Source organism: Callionymus lyra, chromosome 11 (genome assembly GCF_982586985.1).
Source record: "Callionymus lyra chromosome 11, fCalLyr1.hap1.1, whole genome shotgun sequence".
NCBI classification, from domain to species: domain Eukaryota; kingdom Metazoa; phylum Chordata; class Actinopteri; order Syngnathiformes; family Callionymidae; genus Callionymus; species Callionymus lyra.
This window is the reverse complement of record NC_141828.1, coordinates 21,576,942-21,595,376: the sequence shown is the minus strand read 5'-3', so window position 1 is coordinate 21,595,376 and position 18,435 is coordinate 21,576,942. Positions and strand designations below refer to the sequence as shown.

Here is an 18,435-nt window from a genome sequence, read left to right as displayed (position 1 = left end):
TCTTTCTTAGGGTGGGTTGAGCTATTCAAGAGTTTAATCTACTGGCGTGAAGGATATTCTGTCAGTATACAACAAAAGTTTGGATCATACTAAGAGAAACAGTCACAGAATAATAACGCTGTCGGTCGTCATGATCACAGCTCAAAAGGAACCATACAATCCCATCCCTCGTCTCTCTTGTTGGTTGAAAACACCTCAGGTATGACGGAACAAAGCATGTTGATGATCAGGTGCCTCAGAATGTAAACCTCCTGGATCTGTTGGTGGAGGTCGCCGCGATGGTGGGTAATAAAAGGAGGATTATTTGTTCATTTGAGTGATTTTAACTTTGAAGGCAAAAAGGAAATTTGTTTGAGAGGTAGACCGGCACTGTTTATGCGGAATCTGGGTCAGAAGGAACACAGAATTACATCCTTTTCTTGAAGGGTAACTAATGTGTTGATTTAAGTGTGTCTTAAATAGATGTTGGACTCTATTGTACTCATCAGTATGTGTCTGTTTTTACAAAATTTACATTAGAAAAAAAATGGGCTTAACTGAAAACACTTGGTTTCTCTGGAGATTAAATCTTGTTTACCATAACCACACCGACTCAGCTGTGATTGGTCAAGCATCGAGGTTTGTCACTGTGCGTCATCCAACCTGGAAGTCTCCACCTCCAAGGGACTCATTGTATAAACAAGGCAGGGTGTGATTACAGCTGACTGGAGGAGTGAAGCCATTATTATGTCAAAATGGACTCCGCTCTCGTAACCTCTCGTTCGCCCAGATTTCAGATGGGGGAGAACTTAATAAAGTAATAAGTTCAAAACATGGTAATGATGAGAGACTTACTGTATCTTGGAGAGGAAGACTTCAACATTTGAAACATGCGAGTGAGTCAGGAAAGCAGGGAAAGCAACATTAGTTGTAATTTGAAGAACTAAATTACATAAATCAGAACCACCACAGATTGTATTGTTTTTTTTGGACTTGCAAAGGGAAATGACATGAAGTTATTGAAAGTGAAAGATAATTTTCTGTGAAAAACGGTGGGCGACCTTTTCCCCATTTTTCAATGTGATAGTTTTAATTATGGCTTCAGGATGACATTTAAATGCGCTTAATAGCAATTATTTAAATATCATCTGTCTGCACTAAACCTCCCCTTATTTATCATCTACCTGTCTGTCTGAGAGAAATGAACATGGGTGGACCAGAGCAGAAATCCCAGGTGCAACAAATAATAGTTACACGGATATCGTTTTTTATCTTACACAGGTTTATCTTCATGAACAATATCTAATAATGTAAATATTTGCCTCGTCCACTTTTGTTTGGTTTTCTTATGGACGGAAGAATAGCTCAATGACAGAATGTTAATGGAATAGTTCACCAAAAAAGTCAATCATTTTCTACTCACCCTCGTGTCGACTAAGTGTTGGGATTATTTTCAGAGTAATCTGTTCCTTTTTTAGTTATCGACAAAAATATTTGTTCATTTTAATGTAGCGACTGGAGCTCAGTTGTCTTCATCTTCGTCCAAAACGACACTTAAAAACATCCAAATACCTCCATACTGCTCGTCTGTAACGTCCATCTTGTATTGTTCCGAAAATTCTTAAATTAGTCTGTTTGTTTTTAGTGGACGCTCCCATTCTTTCTGCTCCAGCTACAAGTATATCCTCATTAAATAACACATTGCAAGTGCAAAGATTTACGCTGATAGCCTGTGATCTTTTGCTAAAAACTATTTAACCACTTTAAATACAGACTTATTTACGCTTTTTTTTTCTAAACAATTCCTCATGTCGAGGCTACAAGATGGAGGTTAAGGAAGATTGGTTTGGAGGTATTAGAATGATTTAAGTGTGTATTTATTTTTTAAAAAAGACGAAAAAAACTAAGCTCCAGTCTGTACATTAAAATGAATGTGCATTTTTTGTCTATAACTCAAGTAAGGAGTATATTACTAAAAAATAATCCCAACCCTTGGTCGACATGACGGTACAGAGAGTAGAAAACGAGTGAAATTTGAATTTAGGATGAACTATCCCTTTACTTGAATCCCTATTTTGTTGATAATATTTACCAAAAATAATAAACCTAAATTATAATGCATAAATATTTGTTTAAATAAGACACATTTGAAAGTGTCTTATAGTCAAATATTATATTCAAAAGATACACATTATGTAAGGGCAAAAAAAAGGACATCATTAAAATATAAAAGTCTAAAACTCTTAAACCCAGCAAATAATTATTTCATATTTATGTGGAGAGTAAATAGATGCAATGCTTACCCTAGATTTTAGCATTCAAAAATATGCAGGGGTTTGATGTTGCGTGAGACACTGGCCTCATAAACTACAAGTGGGAGTTCAGTAGGAGCACATGGACATGTAAACACGTCCTTCAAGTATTTATAGAGACGTGTAACGGTGTCACACACCAGCAGGATTCACCACCAGATCCTCTTCTTTCTCTTCGTCCTCCCATCTTCTCCTCCTCCTCCTCCTCCTCCTCCCAGCAGAAGAAGAAGAAGAAGGAGCATCCCGTGGGTTCATCATCAGTCGGTGGTTCCACTCCAGCATCCTCCTCCTCCTCCTCTTCTTCTCGTGGTTCTCCGCAGTCATGGCTGGTACCAGGGATCTGCTGCGGCTCCTCGTCCCGCCGCTGCTGCTGCTGCTGCCGCTGCTGGCGGCTCCGTCCCTGCAGGGCGACGCGAAAGGCGTTAAAGAGGCGGACAAAACGGGGAATTTCATGGAGGACGAGCAGTGGCTGTCCACCATTTCACAGTACACCCGCAAGATGAAGCACTGGAACCGCTTCAGAGACGTGAGTCCTGCTGCTGCTGCTGCCGACGGCGGAGGGACCGCGGACACTGCGGCTCCTCCACCGGCGGCAAAAACACGCACAACATTTCACTTTTATTTGCCTTCAACTCTCATCTTTTCTTGGTCAAACTCATCTGAAGCCAGTTCACAGGTGCTGATCTTGAAAAGCTAGCAAGGTGTGTTGACTGTGTAGGTTTATCTAAAGGTATATTTGCACCTGGTTGTTTTTTTTGCTCCCTTTACTTTCCTTCAGTTTACTTCATCTTCCCAGATTCAATGGTGACTTTTGAATATGTTGATTTAAGTGTGTCTTAAAGAGATCTAGGACCTCTATTGTCCTCATCAGTATGTGTCTGTTTGTACAAAACTCTCTTTTCATTGAAATATTTACATCAGAAAATGATCTTAAGCTCCGCCCACTGAAAATGCTTTGTTTTTCTGAAGATAAAATCTTGTTTTTACCATAACCACTCTGCTGTGATTGGTCAAGCATCGAGGTTTGTCACTGCACGTTATCAAACCTGAATCCCTGAAGTATTCACCTTGAAAGGGACTTGTTGTAAAAACAAAGGTGGGCCATGATTATAGTTGGCCATTATTACGTCATAATTGACTTCACTCTTGTAACCTCTTGTTCGCCCAGATATCAGACGGGGGAGAAGTTTATTAAGTAATACATTCAAAAGATGGTCATGATGAAAGATTTACTGCATCGTGGAGAGGAAGGGATTTGAAACATGTGAGTCAGGAGAGTTGGGTAATTCACATTAGCAACCTGTCCCATGTGTCCAAGTCCCAAAAAGCTAATTGAGGTCATTGTCACTGTTTCCCCCACGGATGTATTGGTGTACTGTATTCATACCAAGATAGACAAATTATGGAAGTAACAGGAGTATACAAAACTAGCAAAGCATGGTACCTGGTGACCTCTAGCGTTATATTCTTGAGATGAACATAAAGGCAACTTTCGTCCAAAAACTGTCCCCTTTTTCTCTCTGAAAGGCTTCATCCTAGACTTAGGGTAAAAAAAAGCATGAGACCATATATTCAATGATCTGAAACTTAAACCTGGAATATAAACCTAATTTAAACTTTGTTATTATTGCTTCCGTGCATTATGATACTTGTGAGTTATTTGGATGTTTTTAAGTGTCTTTCTGGACAAAAGGGAATAAACCCTTTTCACGACTGTCAAGTGGACATACTGTACATTTTGCCTATATCCTCCAAAAAGAGACAGATTACTAATAATAATCCCAACCCATGGTCGACATGAGGGTGATTAGAAAATAAGTGAATCTTTGGTGAACTGTCACTCAAATAATGTACATTTTTATATTATTGAATTGACCATTCATCAAAATATCAGTGACCACATTTGGCCCTCTGGCCTGGATTTTGTTGCTACATTCTTTTCATGCAGCTATCGTCGGTATTGTTCTTGTTTGATTAATGTCCAACTATGTGCAGTGATGGTTCAATTCCCAACCTGCAAAACATTTGGAAAACTCTCCTGGTCAAGATAAAAATGCTGGTGTAGCATTTTATTTGATGGCTGATAATAGAAGCGTACCCTTGAATCAGATACTGTATATCAGGGTGAAGAAATTATATTCAATTGAATGTAGAAAATATGAGAATTCTGAACACTATGAATGGTTTAACAGAGTCACAAAAAGACATGCATGGGTTCCGATGAGTCATGACCTAAATTGCACACTTTTCTGTGGAGATTCAGCACTGAAACCCTTTCTTTATTAACCACTATTTCATTTAATCCATATTATTAGAACCTTGTTTTCTTTAATTTCTTGTTGACTTTCACGTGTGGTTCATCTGAAGGTTCATTTATTTGGACAAATATAAGAGAAAAAACTCGTAGGAGTTTAATTGAAGATGAGATTTCTCCTGGTTTTCTTAATATTAACCACTTCAGTTCTTACATCAATAGACTGATAGAAGATGAGATTTTTTCAGAAAACACTGGGAGAAAACGTACTAGGGGGATGGATGAAGGGGCGGATGGTTATTCGTATCCTGATCGATTCGCTGAAGGAGTCCTTGTCCTTCTCCCAGGCTCTAATAAAGGGCATCTAAGGATGAATCCCAGAAGATCTGATAAACAAGAGAGTTAAGCAAGTGAAGCGAAGGGGTGGGAGATTAATGTGCATATTCAGCAGCTGAACACACTGAGCCGGCCAGCAGGGATTGATTAGTGCCTGCAGGTTACGCTTGGTGATGTACTGCCACGTCTGCAAATGTACGGAGGGACATTTGGCCGCCAGCGCTTTCAAACGATTACTAATGATCCCAGCAGGATTTGGACAATTTTACGGCTGGATTATGTTTCCCACAAATTCTGTTCAATTCAATTTTTTAATTGATTCAGGTGGGTCACAGCAGCATGTGATAGGTATCATTATGGGATTTACAGTGCTCCTGCAGAAGAGCGTTTATATATGCCAACAGTAGGCAGCTTTAAATACAGTGGGGTTGAGATGTTCGTCTTAAACCAGTGCCTCGTGGAAGCCCTTGAAGAAAATGTGAGAAGTGGCAGCAACCCTCGAGGGGGAAGGATTATTGTGACTGTGATTACACATTCTCTGCTCTCTTGAACTGTGCTTCTGTACAGTAATGAATTTGTAGGAATGGGAAGATTAAATATTTTTTTCAGGATTAAAATAAATGTTACATAAATGCAGGGCACCAGAAATATTTCTGAATGCTTTTAGAATTGGATCACACTGATCCATCCGATCTTACTTTTTTTCAAACACTACTAAAAATTATTTTGCTCGTTGTGTGTATTTATTTGTTAAAAAAATATGTGCTTTTCAAACCTACACATAGTTATGGAATAAAGTATTACGTCTTTGCTTTCATCTATTTCTTGGTTCAACTCATTGTACAGATAGAGATATTTCCCCATACGTTTTTGTATTATTTTTGCGGTTAAACTTAATTTGAAATAAAAGCAATATAAAGAAAAAATAAGGAATATAAGTATATTTTAGAAATAAAAAAAAAAATCACCAGAAGAATCCCTGACCGTAGTTGTACATAGATTAGCATGTTAAATATTTTTTTCAGTGCAATAAATTCGAGAAGGGAAAGTGAAAAAATAACTTAGAAGAAAAATTTCAACTCGCTTGAAAGGGGTTTTATTGAACGTTTGTGTTTGAGATGTCCTCACAATGCTTGTACACATGGCATTAGGGTCAGTATATCCTCTATTAATACATTTCTTATAGTGCAGTGGTCATAAGAGGAAGGTTACATCATGACCAGTAAATCGAGGTGTCCTGTTGAGTACACAAATATAACAATTCAATTAGCAGGTTCTTCTTTCCACGATAAGTTTTGCTGCCTTTAACACTAATTCCTTTTAATCTCCGCGAACGAGAGGTTACAAGAGTCCATTATGACATAATAATGGCTTCACTCCTCCTCCAGCCAACTGTAATCACGCCCTGCTTTGTTTATACAATGAGTCCCTTGGAGTTGGAGACTTCTGGGATTGATGCGTGCAGTGACAAACATTGATGGTCGACCAATCACAGCAGAGTGGTTGAACATTTTCTCTGAAAGTTGAATTTGATGATAAGTCAACATAGAACAAGTGAACCCAAGAACATCCTTTGGGTGGTCTTTGAGATCCCCCCCCCACCCCCTCCAACATGAACGAAGAAGCCTCCAAGAATAGGACAAACGCCAATCAGCGACGTTTCAGGATTATTTGGGTTATTCTCCGGAGCAGTTGTCTAGTTGTGTTTGCACGCACGCTTGTGTTTTTGCGCTGAAGGCCAATGAGTGGCGGCGTCTCTGCCGCCGATGACGATGATGACAGTCGAAACATCAGAGGAAACCAGTGAGCCTCCCCGGGGACTCGCAGATGGAAACCACTTTGATTTCAGCCCGCTGCCGTAGCAACAGCGGGCTCTGTTGTAGAGCTGAAATGGAGCAAGTATCTCTGGGAGTTTGATGACTCTATCCTCTCACTGGTCTTGCTCCAGGCGAAGGAAACGTCCTCCATTAAATTCCACTTTCATGTTAATTGGACGCCAATTTATATATATTTTTTATATAATTCCCAAAGATAACGTGGAATCCTGTTGATATTGATGATGGTTGGAACAGTCTTGGGCAGAGGAATTTAACAAGGGAATAATGTCGTTAATGTAGAAAACCCTTCTCATTGATGTTATCGGCGTTCAGATTATACAAATTGATGTTGACTGGCTGGTTCCAGTGAGAGCAGAACGCTGAATATTAAACCAACAACTGAAAGCGATAATCAAAGCTGCTCGACATGAAAGAAGAGCTTCACAATTCTTCTTGTTTCCTGCACAAACACACCCAGTCGCACCAGAGACACACAATACGCACAATACACAGGCTGCAGAAGGAATACTGTAAATATTTAATATGTATTCCTTTACAAAATGTAAAAGCCGATTCAGGATAGAGGCGCTTTCGCCTTGAATAAAAATAGCTTCCACACTTAAATTCAATCTATTTTACAGGAAGAAAAGAGGATTAGATTGAGCAGTTACTGTCAACAAATAATAAAGTGGGATATGTTCAATCCTTTAATCTGACAGGTGCACTCTACATTTCATTCTACTAATGCAAATCCATACAAAGCTGAAGAACAAAAGGAGCTTGTTAAAATAGAAAAATGCAAGTTGGATTTTTGGTTTGCTTTCCAACAAATTCAATGTAGTGCACCAAAGCCTCAGTTCTAGTTATTAGTTGTGATTAAAACCGCAGCTAATGTTAAAAGCCAACTCTCCTGACTTCAAATGTCGAAGTCTCTCTCTTCAAGATGAAGTTAGTCTCTCATCTTGACCCTGTTTTGAACGTATTACTTTATAAAGTTCTCCACCGTCTGAAATCTCAACGAACGAGAGGCTACAAGAGCGGAGTCCAAATGACGTTATAATGGCTTCACTCTTTCTCCAGCCAGCTGTAGTCACGTCCCTCTTTGTTTACACAACAAGTCCCTTGGGGGTGGGGGGTGAGGGTGTGGTTATGATAAACAAGATTTCATCTCCAGAAAAAAGAAAAAGTGTTTTCTGTGGGCGGGGCTTAAGATAATTTACTAATGTAAATATTTAAATGAAAAGAATGTTTTGTACAAAAAGACATACTGATGAGTACAATAGATTCCAAGATCGATTTAAGATGCACAACACATCAGTTTCCCTTTAAGCCTATGACAGTCGAAGAAGTCTCTGTCAGTGGGAAAAGCAAACTTAATGGGTCTGAAAATACGCAGCAGACGGACTGAATAACGGCGTCTGCAAGAGTGGAGCCAGACTCCATTAAAAGCCGTCAAGACAAAAAGTTGATTATTGTCAAAAGCTCTGTCTGGCGATTCTTACCAGAGTCGCTCACGTCAGTGTCATATGCAGGAGCTGCTGTTGAAGTGTTGATGTTGTGAAGAGTGAAAGAAGCAGACAACCATCAGTCCTGCTACAAATTCATACCATTAATATGTTTCCTTTCTCAGAGCAATTGTAGTGCTATGCTTTCTACGGACTTCTGACCCAGTGAATCTTACAAAACAACCTATAGCCCAGGACTGCACGTTTGTGTAGGTTTTAAAGAATTACACACAAAAGATCCAGGCCTGTTTTTCAACTTAAATTGTTGGAGATTCCAAATCATTAACCCTCCTCCTGCCACTGTGAACAACATCGATTTTCCTGTGTTGTGTCAGCCACTTTCTATTTGATCTCTGCATTCTTATCCAAGTGTGAAGGATCTTGCTGTTTGGTAGCAGATTGTCATGAGAATTGTCAACTTTTCTTTATACCCTGTCTCTCTCAGTGTCAGTCTTTATTTATAGACACTCAGAAAAAGACTAGTGTGACTTTCTTTTACAGGTATTTTAATAGAACAATGTGGAACAACTCAGCAGGAAGTCTTTAGGCATATTAATTCCTTAGCTGTAAACCATTTATGATTAGTACTTCACTCACAGAAATTTGTCAATTTTGGTTAAATTTGCAACATGAAAGTGTAAGAATGTGTAAGTCTGCGTAATGATTCTGGTTTCTAATCGTATTTGATTCAATACCAATATTAAAATATAATTTCTAACAAATACAAAATGGCATCACACATAGTACAGATCTTCAGTTTATTTTTTCAGCTTTAGTAAATACTCCCAAGTTGTTGTCTTACAGAAAATAAGAATAAATCATGTTCAGTGTAAAAGAAAAATAGTAAACAATTGACAAATCAATCTGATGTTCACTGCCTTTTCAATTATCAGTTTTTCTTCAGAGAAAATTCACACAATATCAAGTTGTATTCACAATTTGTTGCCAAACATTGGCACCATAAGACGAAGCATGTTTTTATCATGTGTGTTGTGTTTCGGTCGGTGCTACAAAAAAAACCCAGTTCAATACTGAGCCCTAAACTCTTACGTTTTACCACAATGTTAAAACCAGAACCATGAATTCAAATTATTATATTTCTATCATTTGGGCTTGATATTTTTGTTTGGGGGTAAAATATAATTGAAACATATTGCAGAACACAATTAAAAATAAAGCATTAAAAATACTTTTGAAAAATAATTCATTAATTAGTCTATATAAAGATTGTCAATGTATATTAAATAGTGTTATAGTTTTGACTTGATGTCTAGGTCCCGTCAGGCCATGATGGTTTAATGGACTGTGATTATAATCCCATTCCCACTTCTTAATGATTAACATGATACAAACGTTGGGACTCCTTCTCAAATCCCACTTGTCATCTGTTTGCTCTCAGTTGAGAGAACAAAATGTCGTCAAAATTGACTTCAATGGTCAATTGGCCAAATCTTATATAAACCCTTGCGTTATCTCAGGGTTCAGATGACCCGGTTCTCCAAAAACAAACGTGAGTTTCACCTTTACCCAGAGACAACACAAGGGATACCACAAACCGATTAAAAGGGTTAAAAAAAAAAACAATCTCTAAAATTATAATATATTCCAACCCAATATTTGATTAGAATAAAACATCAATAAACACATTATATGTGTAACTAGTTAATATTCTGAACGGTATTTGCGATAAATTCCTAATATACTTCCATAAACATTGTAGAAATAGATTATTTTAGAAAAGAGTAAACATTGAATTTGTTATTTAAATATGTAACTTCATAGAAGGAGGGAAAAACATATGAAAGATGAGGAAGAAACAGTTGGCGTGACATGGCGTGAAATCATGGCGTGCTATGCTATGCTATGCTATGCTATGCTATGCTATTCAAGGATTAGAGAAAAATGGCACAAAATGATCTTCAAGATTAAGAAATACAATAAATGATTTAACATATAATATAAAATATACGCACAAGGTACGTCGTCGAGTATATAGTGACCGAAGCTTGGTGATGTGAGCTGGCAGAGATCTTCGATGCTTCAGTACTATTGTAAACACATCTTCAGTAGCCCTGAGTCATACACAAACATGTTGTTAGCCGAACAGACTTTCTTTCACCACATCAAAGTTGTTATTCACCACCTAAGATGGAGAGCAGCAGCGGTTGAAACCTCACCTGCGAGACATGTCTGAGAAACCAACCGTCTCACATCTCAATCCCTGCAGCTCTGGTCTGCTTGTAGATAAGAGAACAGCGCCGGGTTTTGTTTCCAACAATATGAGGCTTTGAAACCTGTTCAAGTCTTTATGTGAATCTCCAAAATGTGAGGAGCTGCCGCCGAACAAAACCTCAGGGCAGACTTTCAGGTTTTTACTTTTATTTTTCAGACCATTTTGAAAATTCTCTCTCATGCTTCTGTGTGATCTTTTCGCGATGTCTTTGTAGAACATCCTAAAACGTAGATGCCTTCCATGTAATTATGGCTCTGTCTGGAGCTCTGTTCCTTTCCAGCTCTCTGAGGGCTCTCTTATTTTTTGAGGGCTTCTTCACTTGCTTGAGGAGCTTATGGCGTTGACAGAGTCGACTGGGAAGAGGATGAGAGAGGAACTCCTGCTGCAGATTTCTTTGGGCTCGAGGCCCACTCCCTCGTTCCTGAAGAGAAATATTGACAGAAAACCTGAGTTTGAATGTCAGGAAGAAGTGTGGGTGCTGTAACTTTGTCCAAGACCAAACTTGAAACGGCCATTGATCATCCCTGCTGTTGTTGTTTTGGGTTTCTCGTCTTTTAACCCTTGTGTTAGCTCAGGGTCAATGTGACCCAGAGGCCAGAAAACAAATGTGTTTGTGGTAACACCTTGAACCAGACACAACACAAGGGATGTCTCAAAAAAAAAAAAGTTTCATGTTACAATATGTATCTTTAATAATATGTATTTGACAGTTTTTTTTCTTTTGCTTTTTCTTTTCTTTCTGCTTTTATTGATTTACTTGCACTTATTTGTACATTTTTGTATTTTTCATATCAATTCAATGTTTTACTCTCATAAGATGACGTCATATTTATTTACACATTCTCAGGTTTGTTTACGTTAAATAAAGTGTGATATTAATAATATAAATATATTTACCTGTTATTTTGTCTATGATGGTCTGTTTTTCGGGGTCATTTTGTGCGATTCTGGTAACACATAGTTCATGTTTTATACAGATATTCTTTGTATCGTCCTGCAATTTTAGATTTTTCACCAAAAACTGTCTTAATGTTACAACTTTGCTGACATAGGTTACATTTTCTGGTCTTTTAACCCTTGTGTTATCCCCTTGTCAAGGTGACCTGGTGACCTTAAAACACATTTGTGTTATTCCTTGTGTTGTCTCTGGGTCACTGCATATGTTGGATAGCGTTGGGATGATTTTCATCTGATGAATTAAAGGGATTTATTTTTCGAAAGAGAAGAAGAAAGTATCAGCCGGTGACTATGGTATAGAGCAGCGGTGGGCAATTAAAATTCTTCAAGGGCCACATTCAATTCTGTGAATGTTGTTAGGGGCCGACAAGCAAAATGAAAGACGAAAAAATCCCTAAAAAAAAAGGAAATGCGTCATTTGGTGGTGACATTTATTAAGCCAAATATGCTGCAATTTTATTCTTGTATAGATTAGTTTTTTTCAAAACAGTTCTTCAATTAAATTTAAAAAAATGTTCTGAGGGATTAAAATATACTCGAAAAATTATACACAAAAAGGAGGGAAGTGTTATGTGAAAATGTAAATTAATAATAAATACAAAATACATTTGTTAATGCATTAGAACCATTTATACATGATCATACTTTGACATTACGAGGGCTGCATAAATGCAGTCAAAGGGCCGCATGTGGCCCCTGGGCCGCACTTTGCCAAGGTCTGGTATAGAGACTGTCTGTATATGGTGGATTAAATGTTGATCCACTGTGGCAGCTTCTGAGGGAAGGGACGGACGTCAGAACAGATCTCGCGAGTTCTTATGTCAAAGCTAGTCCAAACCCAGTGTGTGGTATTTGTTGCCTTCCATTCATGACCCACTGCAGAGATGACACACACACACACACACACAAAGAACATAGAGCTCATCCGACAGCTGACATTTGCCCGCGGACACCTGCCAGTCAGAACACCCCCGACAGATCCACACTAGTCGTCCGGTCCTGCCTATATCTCCGGCCAGGATTTTTCCGAGGAGACAGATCTCACGGCGGCGATTATGCGAGAATTATGATGTATCCGTCAGAGACTTTACAGCTAGCCTGGATCCTGCTGTTAAACAAGAGCCATCCTTCAGATCTCGTGTTATCAACCTCTGATCTCTTTGTCTTTTCAACCTCAGCCTCTGAGTCATATCTTCAAGTGATGTAACTGCGGCGCTCCGTTGCCAAGCCTGTCAGCGTGAAGTGCGTTTGATGCCCTCCTTCATAGTACACTCAGGAGAATTTATTTTCCAACACAAATACATTTTCCATGTTGTTTTTTTTTTGTTGTTTTTTTCATTTACAAAGTCATCGATTTCCAGTCTTGTCGCTGCGGCGACCGGACTCTTTTCTCATAAGACCCTGGCACAAACACTGGAACAGGAAAGACGTGATAAATAATTCAGGAGCTGACGCGTCGATGGCGGAGACGTTGGAGGCGTCAGATTGATGACCAGGTTGTAAACTCTGGAGACGCCGTCGTGTCCAATGAGGTTACATGTCATGACGGAGAATCATCAGGGAAGAAGCAGGAGGATTTATAGTTGTGCGGGAGGGAGTTTATATAGAGTCCTACTTTGGTGATCATTTCCCTCTTCGTGACTCGGAGGAAGGTTCCGGTGCTGATAAGACCCGAGATATGTCAGGATTGGTCTTTGAATTTTCAGAGCGGTACAGTTTTACAGTGATGAGTAACACATCCATTAACATGACGATAATCCATTGCATCAAAGACGAGGCACACACAAACAAATATTCATTAACCCTTGTGTTGTCTCTGGGTCAATGTGACCCGGAGGACAGAAAACAAATGTGTTTGTGGTAACACCTTGAACCAGACACAACACAAGGGGTGTCTAAAAAAAAAGAATTTTCATGATACAATATGTATCTTTAATAACATGTATTTGACTCAAAGCTTTTTTCTTTCGCTTTTTCTTTTCTTTCTGCTTTGTATTGATTTAGATGTATATTATTGTATATTTTTGTATTTTTTATATCAATTCAATGTTTTACTCTCATAAGATGACGTCATATTTATTGACACATTCTCAGTTTTGTTTACGTTAAATAAAGTGTGATATTAATAATATAAATATATTTACTTTTTTATTTTGTCTATGATGGTCTGTTTTTCGGGGTCATTTTGTGCGATTCTTTTAAAATATTGTTCACACTTTATACAGATATTCTTTGTATCATCATGCAATTTTAGTTTTTTCACCAAAAACTGTCCTAATCTTACAACTTTGCTGATGTAGGTTACATTTTAACTATTTAAATTGATGCAGTTCGATTCTAAAGCCTTCATGTACCATTGTTGTTGATCATTTTCTAGAGGTGTATTGGGTGAAAAGCGTATACATTTTGGAAACTTTATATTTTAAATGTAATGTTTCTTCACCTTTCTTCCCTTTTTCTAATATCTTTTCTCTTCCTTGTGCTGTCATTTCTACAGGAGGTAGAGGTCAGTTTATTTACTTTTCCTACTTGTATCTTGTCTGTATATTTTCCCAATAAGTGATAGTTCACCCAAAATTCAAACTTCACTCATTTTCTACTCACCCTCATGTCGACTAAGAATTGGGATTATTTTCAGAGTAATCTGTTCCTTTTTAGAGTTATAGACAAAAATGTTTTTTCATTTTAATGTAGTGACTGGAGCTCAGTTGTCTTCGTCTTCATCTTCGTCAAAAAAGACACGTAAAAACATCTCAATACCTCCATACTGCGCTTCTGTAACATACATTTTTAATTGAAGCTTTGACATGAAGAATTGTGCGGAAATATTTAAACAAGTCTATATTTTAAGATTTAAGTTTTAAGAGGAGGCTAGCAGCCTAAATCTTGCGCACTGACACTGGCAATGTGTTTCAATTAGAAAATACGTCAGACAGGAACTATTAGACTGATAAAATCCGCTACAAACAAACTTCAAATATACATACTTACTGAGCTTATTTTGGAACAATTCCTCACATCAAGGCTTCAATACAAGATGTAAGTTACAGACGAGCAGTATGAAGGTATTTGGATGTTTTTAAGTGTCTTTCTGGAAGAAAATGAAGACGAAGAGCTCCAGTCTCTACATTAAAATGAACAAAACATTTTTCTCTATAACTCTTAAAAGGAACAGATTACTCTGATAATAATCCCAACTCTTAGTCGACACGAGGGTGAGAAGAAAATGAGTGAAACTTTGGGAGAACTATCACTTTACATGGAAAAAGCACATCACCGTTGCAATATGTCTCACATACTGTCCTTGTTTCAAGATTTGTTGAGCTCATTTTAACACAGATCTTCAGCCATCTGTCTCCCTTTTGGCTAATCATCGCGCCGCAAAGCTAAAGCACACACGATAATCATTGTGAGGCAATACTGTATTGCTCTTCAGGTGTCCTCTATCAAGATGACAGAAAGTCATCAGTAGATTCTGCAAATCCTTGTCTGTTGCCATGGCTGATTTCTTTCTTTTTTTCCCTTCAGGATGATTACGTTCGTACCTGGGACGAGAATCAAGATTCCACCGACAGTAAGTCTCGCCTTCATTTCTTCTTTTAGTGCTTCATTCCACATGATGTGTTGGAGAATTTGAACATCACATTTTTTTTCTTGTTGACTGAAATTCATAATTGTTATGTTTGTGCTGTGCAAATGCCAAACTGATAAAGATCAATGTCCCTAATTGGATGTTTATCTAGTACATGGAGTATATGGACAAAATATTTCCAACCTTGCAGAGCAGGAGCTGGTTTAATGTAGGTATTATACTCAGTGACCAACCGTACGATTGAAACTAAATCATATCCAGCTTGTGTTTCACCCCTTTTTACTAATTAACAGGTTTATTTTTTTTAACTAAACCTGACTAAAACAATTGTCTTAAATACTAACACCTAGTAGGGATTAGTATTGATCTAAATTTTTCGATACCGGTACTGATACCAATGCCTTAACTTTGGTACCAGTTCCGGGATTATACTTTTTCGATCAAAATATTATAAGATCAATTCTAACGGAAAAAAATTACGTTACATGTAGTACAAATCTTGAGTTAAATATTCCCACTTTATTAGTCACTCATCAGTTTTTCTTCAGAAAAATCTGCACATTATCAAGTCTGGAACATGTTTTGGTACCTAAACACAAACACAAGTACAGACTTTCTACACATCATCTATTATCATCTTTCAACAGCAATAATCAATAGAACAGAAATTATATAAATTATTTTATCTTTCTGTGTGGCCCAGTAACAAATGGAAATTTTAGATAACTTTAAAAAAAAAATGTTACATGATTTTTTTAGATCTATCTTTACATTAATGCTGAATTTAAATATACTTTTATTAAGTAATTGGTTGCTTATTTGCTAAAAAAAATCTATGAATTTCCTTTGTTTATCTTTTTTTAAGCCTGTATTTATTCTTTAAATATATTCCCTTCATGTAGAATAATTATGTAACTGTAAAAATCAAACTGCATGCTTAGTCTGTAGTCTTTCATCTACCGAAACAATAAAATATTTAATGTGTGAATAAAAGCAAGTACTATTTTATAGAGAAAAAAGAGGGACTTACGAAATGGATTCAAGCATAAATAAAATATGAATGGTAAATGGTTAAACCAACAGAAACATAAAATTTTAAAATGCAGGATTGAGGACTGAAGAGCAAGAGCAGGAATAAATGATAGACAGTAAGTAAATGTTATTTGTAAAGCGCCTTTTTAGACCAGGGTCACAAAGAACTTTATAAATAAAAAACAATACACAGTTAAAATATATACTTTAAAAGGCCAAGACAAATAAGACAAACACAGGAGTCCAAGAAAATCAGGGAAAAGCCTGCACAAATAAAAAGGTCTTAAGATGTTTCTTGAAGTCAGTAGATCCATCAAACACAGAGGGAGAGGAAGATCGTTCCAAAGCTTCAGGAACCATCAGTAGATTCTGATCCACAGACCTCAGAGCCCGAGCTGGGGTGTAAGGCTGGATCAGATCACTGATGTAAGGAGGAGTCTGACCATGAATAGATCTGAAAGTAAGACTCAGAATTTTAAAATTGATCCTGAAAGAAACTGGCAGCCAGTTAAGAGTTTTAAGGATCAGGGAAATGTGAGTTCTTCTACTAGAGCAGGTCAGAATTCTCGCTGCAGTGATGGAAACCTTGATCTTGAATAATGTGGCTCTTTATAACACAAAAGAGCAGATAAATAAAGGTTGAAAATATGTAATTTAACACATTGCTGTGTAAAAACAAGCTCCTGTGTGACACAGAATAAGAATTCCAATAAATTCATTTTAACTTTTTTTTACTGTGTGCTTTACTTTTTGACCGGTTGTACATAAAAGCCTAAATCCATAGACATAGCTCTTGTAATCTAGAGAGATATTTTTGTTGCTTGATATCCATAAATAGACTCTTGTATTCCTAGTATCAGTTTTGATCAGATGGTCTCTCCTTTATGGCATCAGACAGTCGGGTGCATTTTAGGTTTAGGAGGTCACCTGCGCTCGACACAATGGTGCAAATCCGATCCATCCGCTAGTCTGGGTCTCATGTGGCTTCGCCCGCAGGAGATGCAGATTTGGCTCTAAATCCACCCACCAGCACTTTCTTCCTCCTCCTCTCTCTCTCCGAACATACTGAAGATGACGCCCGCCTGACTCCTTCTGTGAGTCCCGCTTTAATTGAACAAACCCAGTTTTGACACGGAGTCATGTCCTCTACTATTGTTGCCTGATTTAGAGCTTAAGTGGAGTCAGCAGAGTCCATTAGCACAAACTCCAAAGGCTTAATGAAGGACTAATTACCGCCCCTTAAAAGCCCGGGGGTGAAGTTAAAGAACCAGAAGAGAGTAAGACTTGATTTAGTGTGAGGAGTCTGTCAAATACCGTCCACCTCTCAACTTGGAGGTTACTAGTTCGATTGTCACGGTGAATCTCAGGTGACAGAAGGAAGACGGAAGAAGAAAATGTTTTTTGGATGAATATTCTCAACCCTGTCCCCCGTCTGAAATCTCGGCGAACGAGAGCTTACAAGAGCAGAGTTCATTATGACGTAATACCGACTTCACTCCTCCTCCAGCCAGCTGTAATCACGCCCGCTTTGTTTATACAACGAGTCCCTTGGAGGTGGAGACTTCTGGGATTGATTTGGATTTGGATGTTTTTAAGTGTCTTTTTGGACGAAGATGAAGACGAAGACAACTGAGCTTCATTCACTACATTAAAATGAACATTTTTGTCTATAACTCTAAAACGGAACAGATTACTCTGAAAATAATCTCAACCCTTAGTCAACATGAGGTTGAGTAGAAAAAACTGTCATATTTTTAAAAGAATACCTTTATTGAAATACTGTACAGCGTCAAAGCAATTGATTGCTTTTTTATTGTCTCCCACGCATCACAGAACACGTAGTGAAGGCTGCCCACATCGTTGACTGACAGTCCTCCTTTGTTGTTAAATTAACTTGTCTTCTTCATCACTATAACTACCTTTTAAGAGTGTGTCCCAAAAATACCCCTACCCCTCTATCTTACCCCTTGATTGGCTGCATGCCTCTGAGACATTGGATGAAAGAAAAGGGGTACGGACGAGGGCCAGATAGCCCTTGAAAATGAGGGAGGTCTAAGGCACACTTTCAAGTGTATGGCCGGCCCTTCGATATCGGTCCAAGCACACACTACCTCATGTCGTCACACAACTTTTAAAACCTTTTTTATGAGTGAACGAAACTTCTACTGAGATATTGGCGGACACTTTGTACCACATATAAAACATTTATATTAAGAATAAGAACATTTTGCTAAAATCTGTCCATTCTGTCACTTCATGGTCAGTTGTAACTGTAACAGTATAAACCCATAGGTATGGCCAAACAAATTTTAAAAGAAAAGGTTGAAATATTTTTGATTAATTACGTTAAAAACGTCTTTTTATTGATATAAATGTATAAACGTCTTTTATTTTAAATTTTTTGACCCAGTGATTGAT

At 37.8% G+C, this 18,435-nt stretch overlaps 1 protein-coding gene across 1 annotated transcript in view; it reads left to right on the top strand.

Annotated features, from left to right (window-relative positions):
- Positions 1-2,473: 2,473 nt before the first annotated feature.
- spock2 (SPARC (osteonectin), cwcv and kazal like domains proteoglycan 2) overlaps positions 2,474-18,435 on the top strand; it is a 33,573-nt gene continuing 17,611 nt past the window's right edge. Inside the window, exons 1-2 of the mRNA XM_087803116.1 lie at positions 2,474-2,817; positions 14,922-14,967. Of these exons, the coding sequence (XP_087659242.1) occupies positions 2,614-2,817; positions 14,922-14,967 (250 nt within the window). The 5' untranslated portion in view covers positions 2,474-2,613. The remainder of the gene's footprint in view (positions 2,818-14,921; positions 14,968-18,435) is intronic.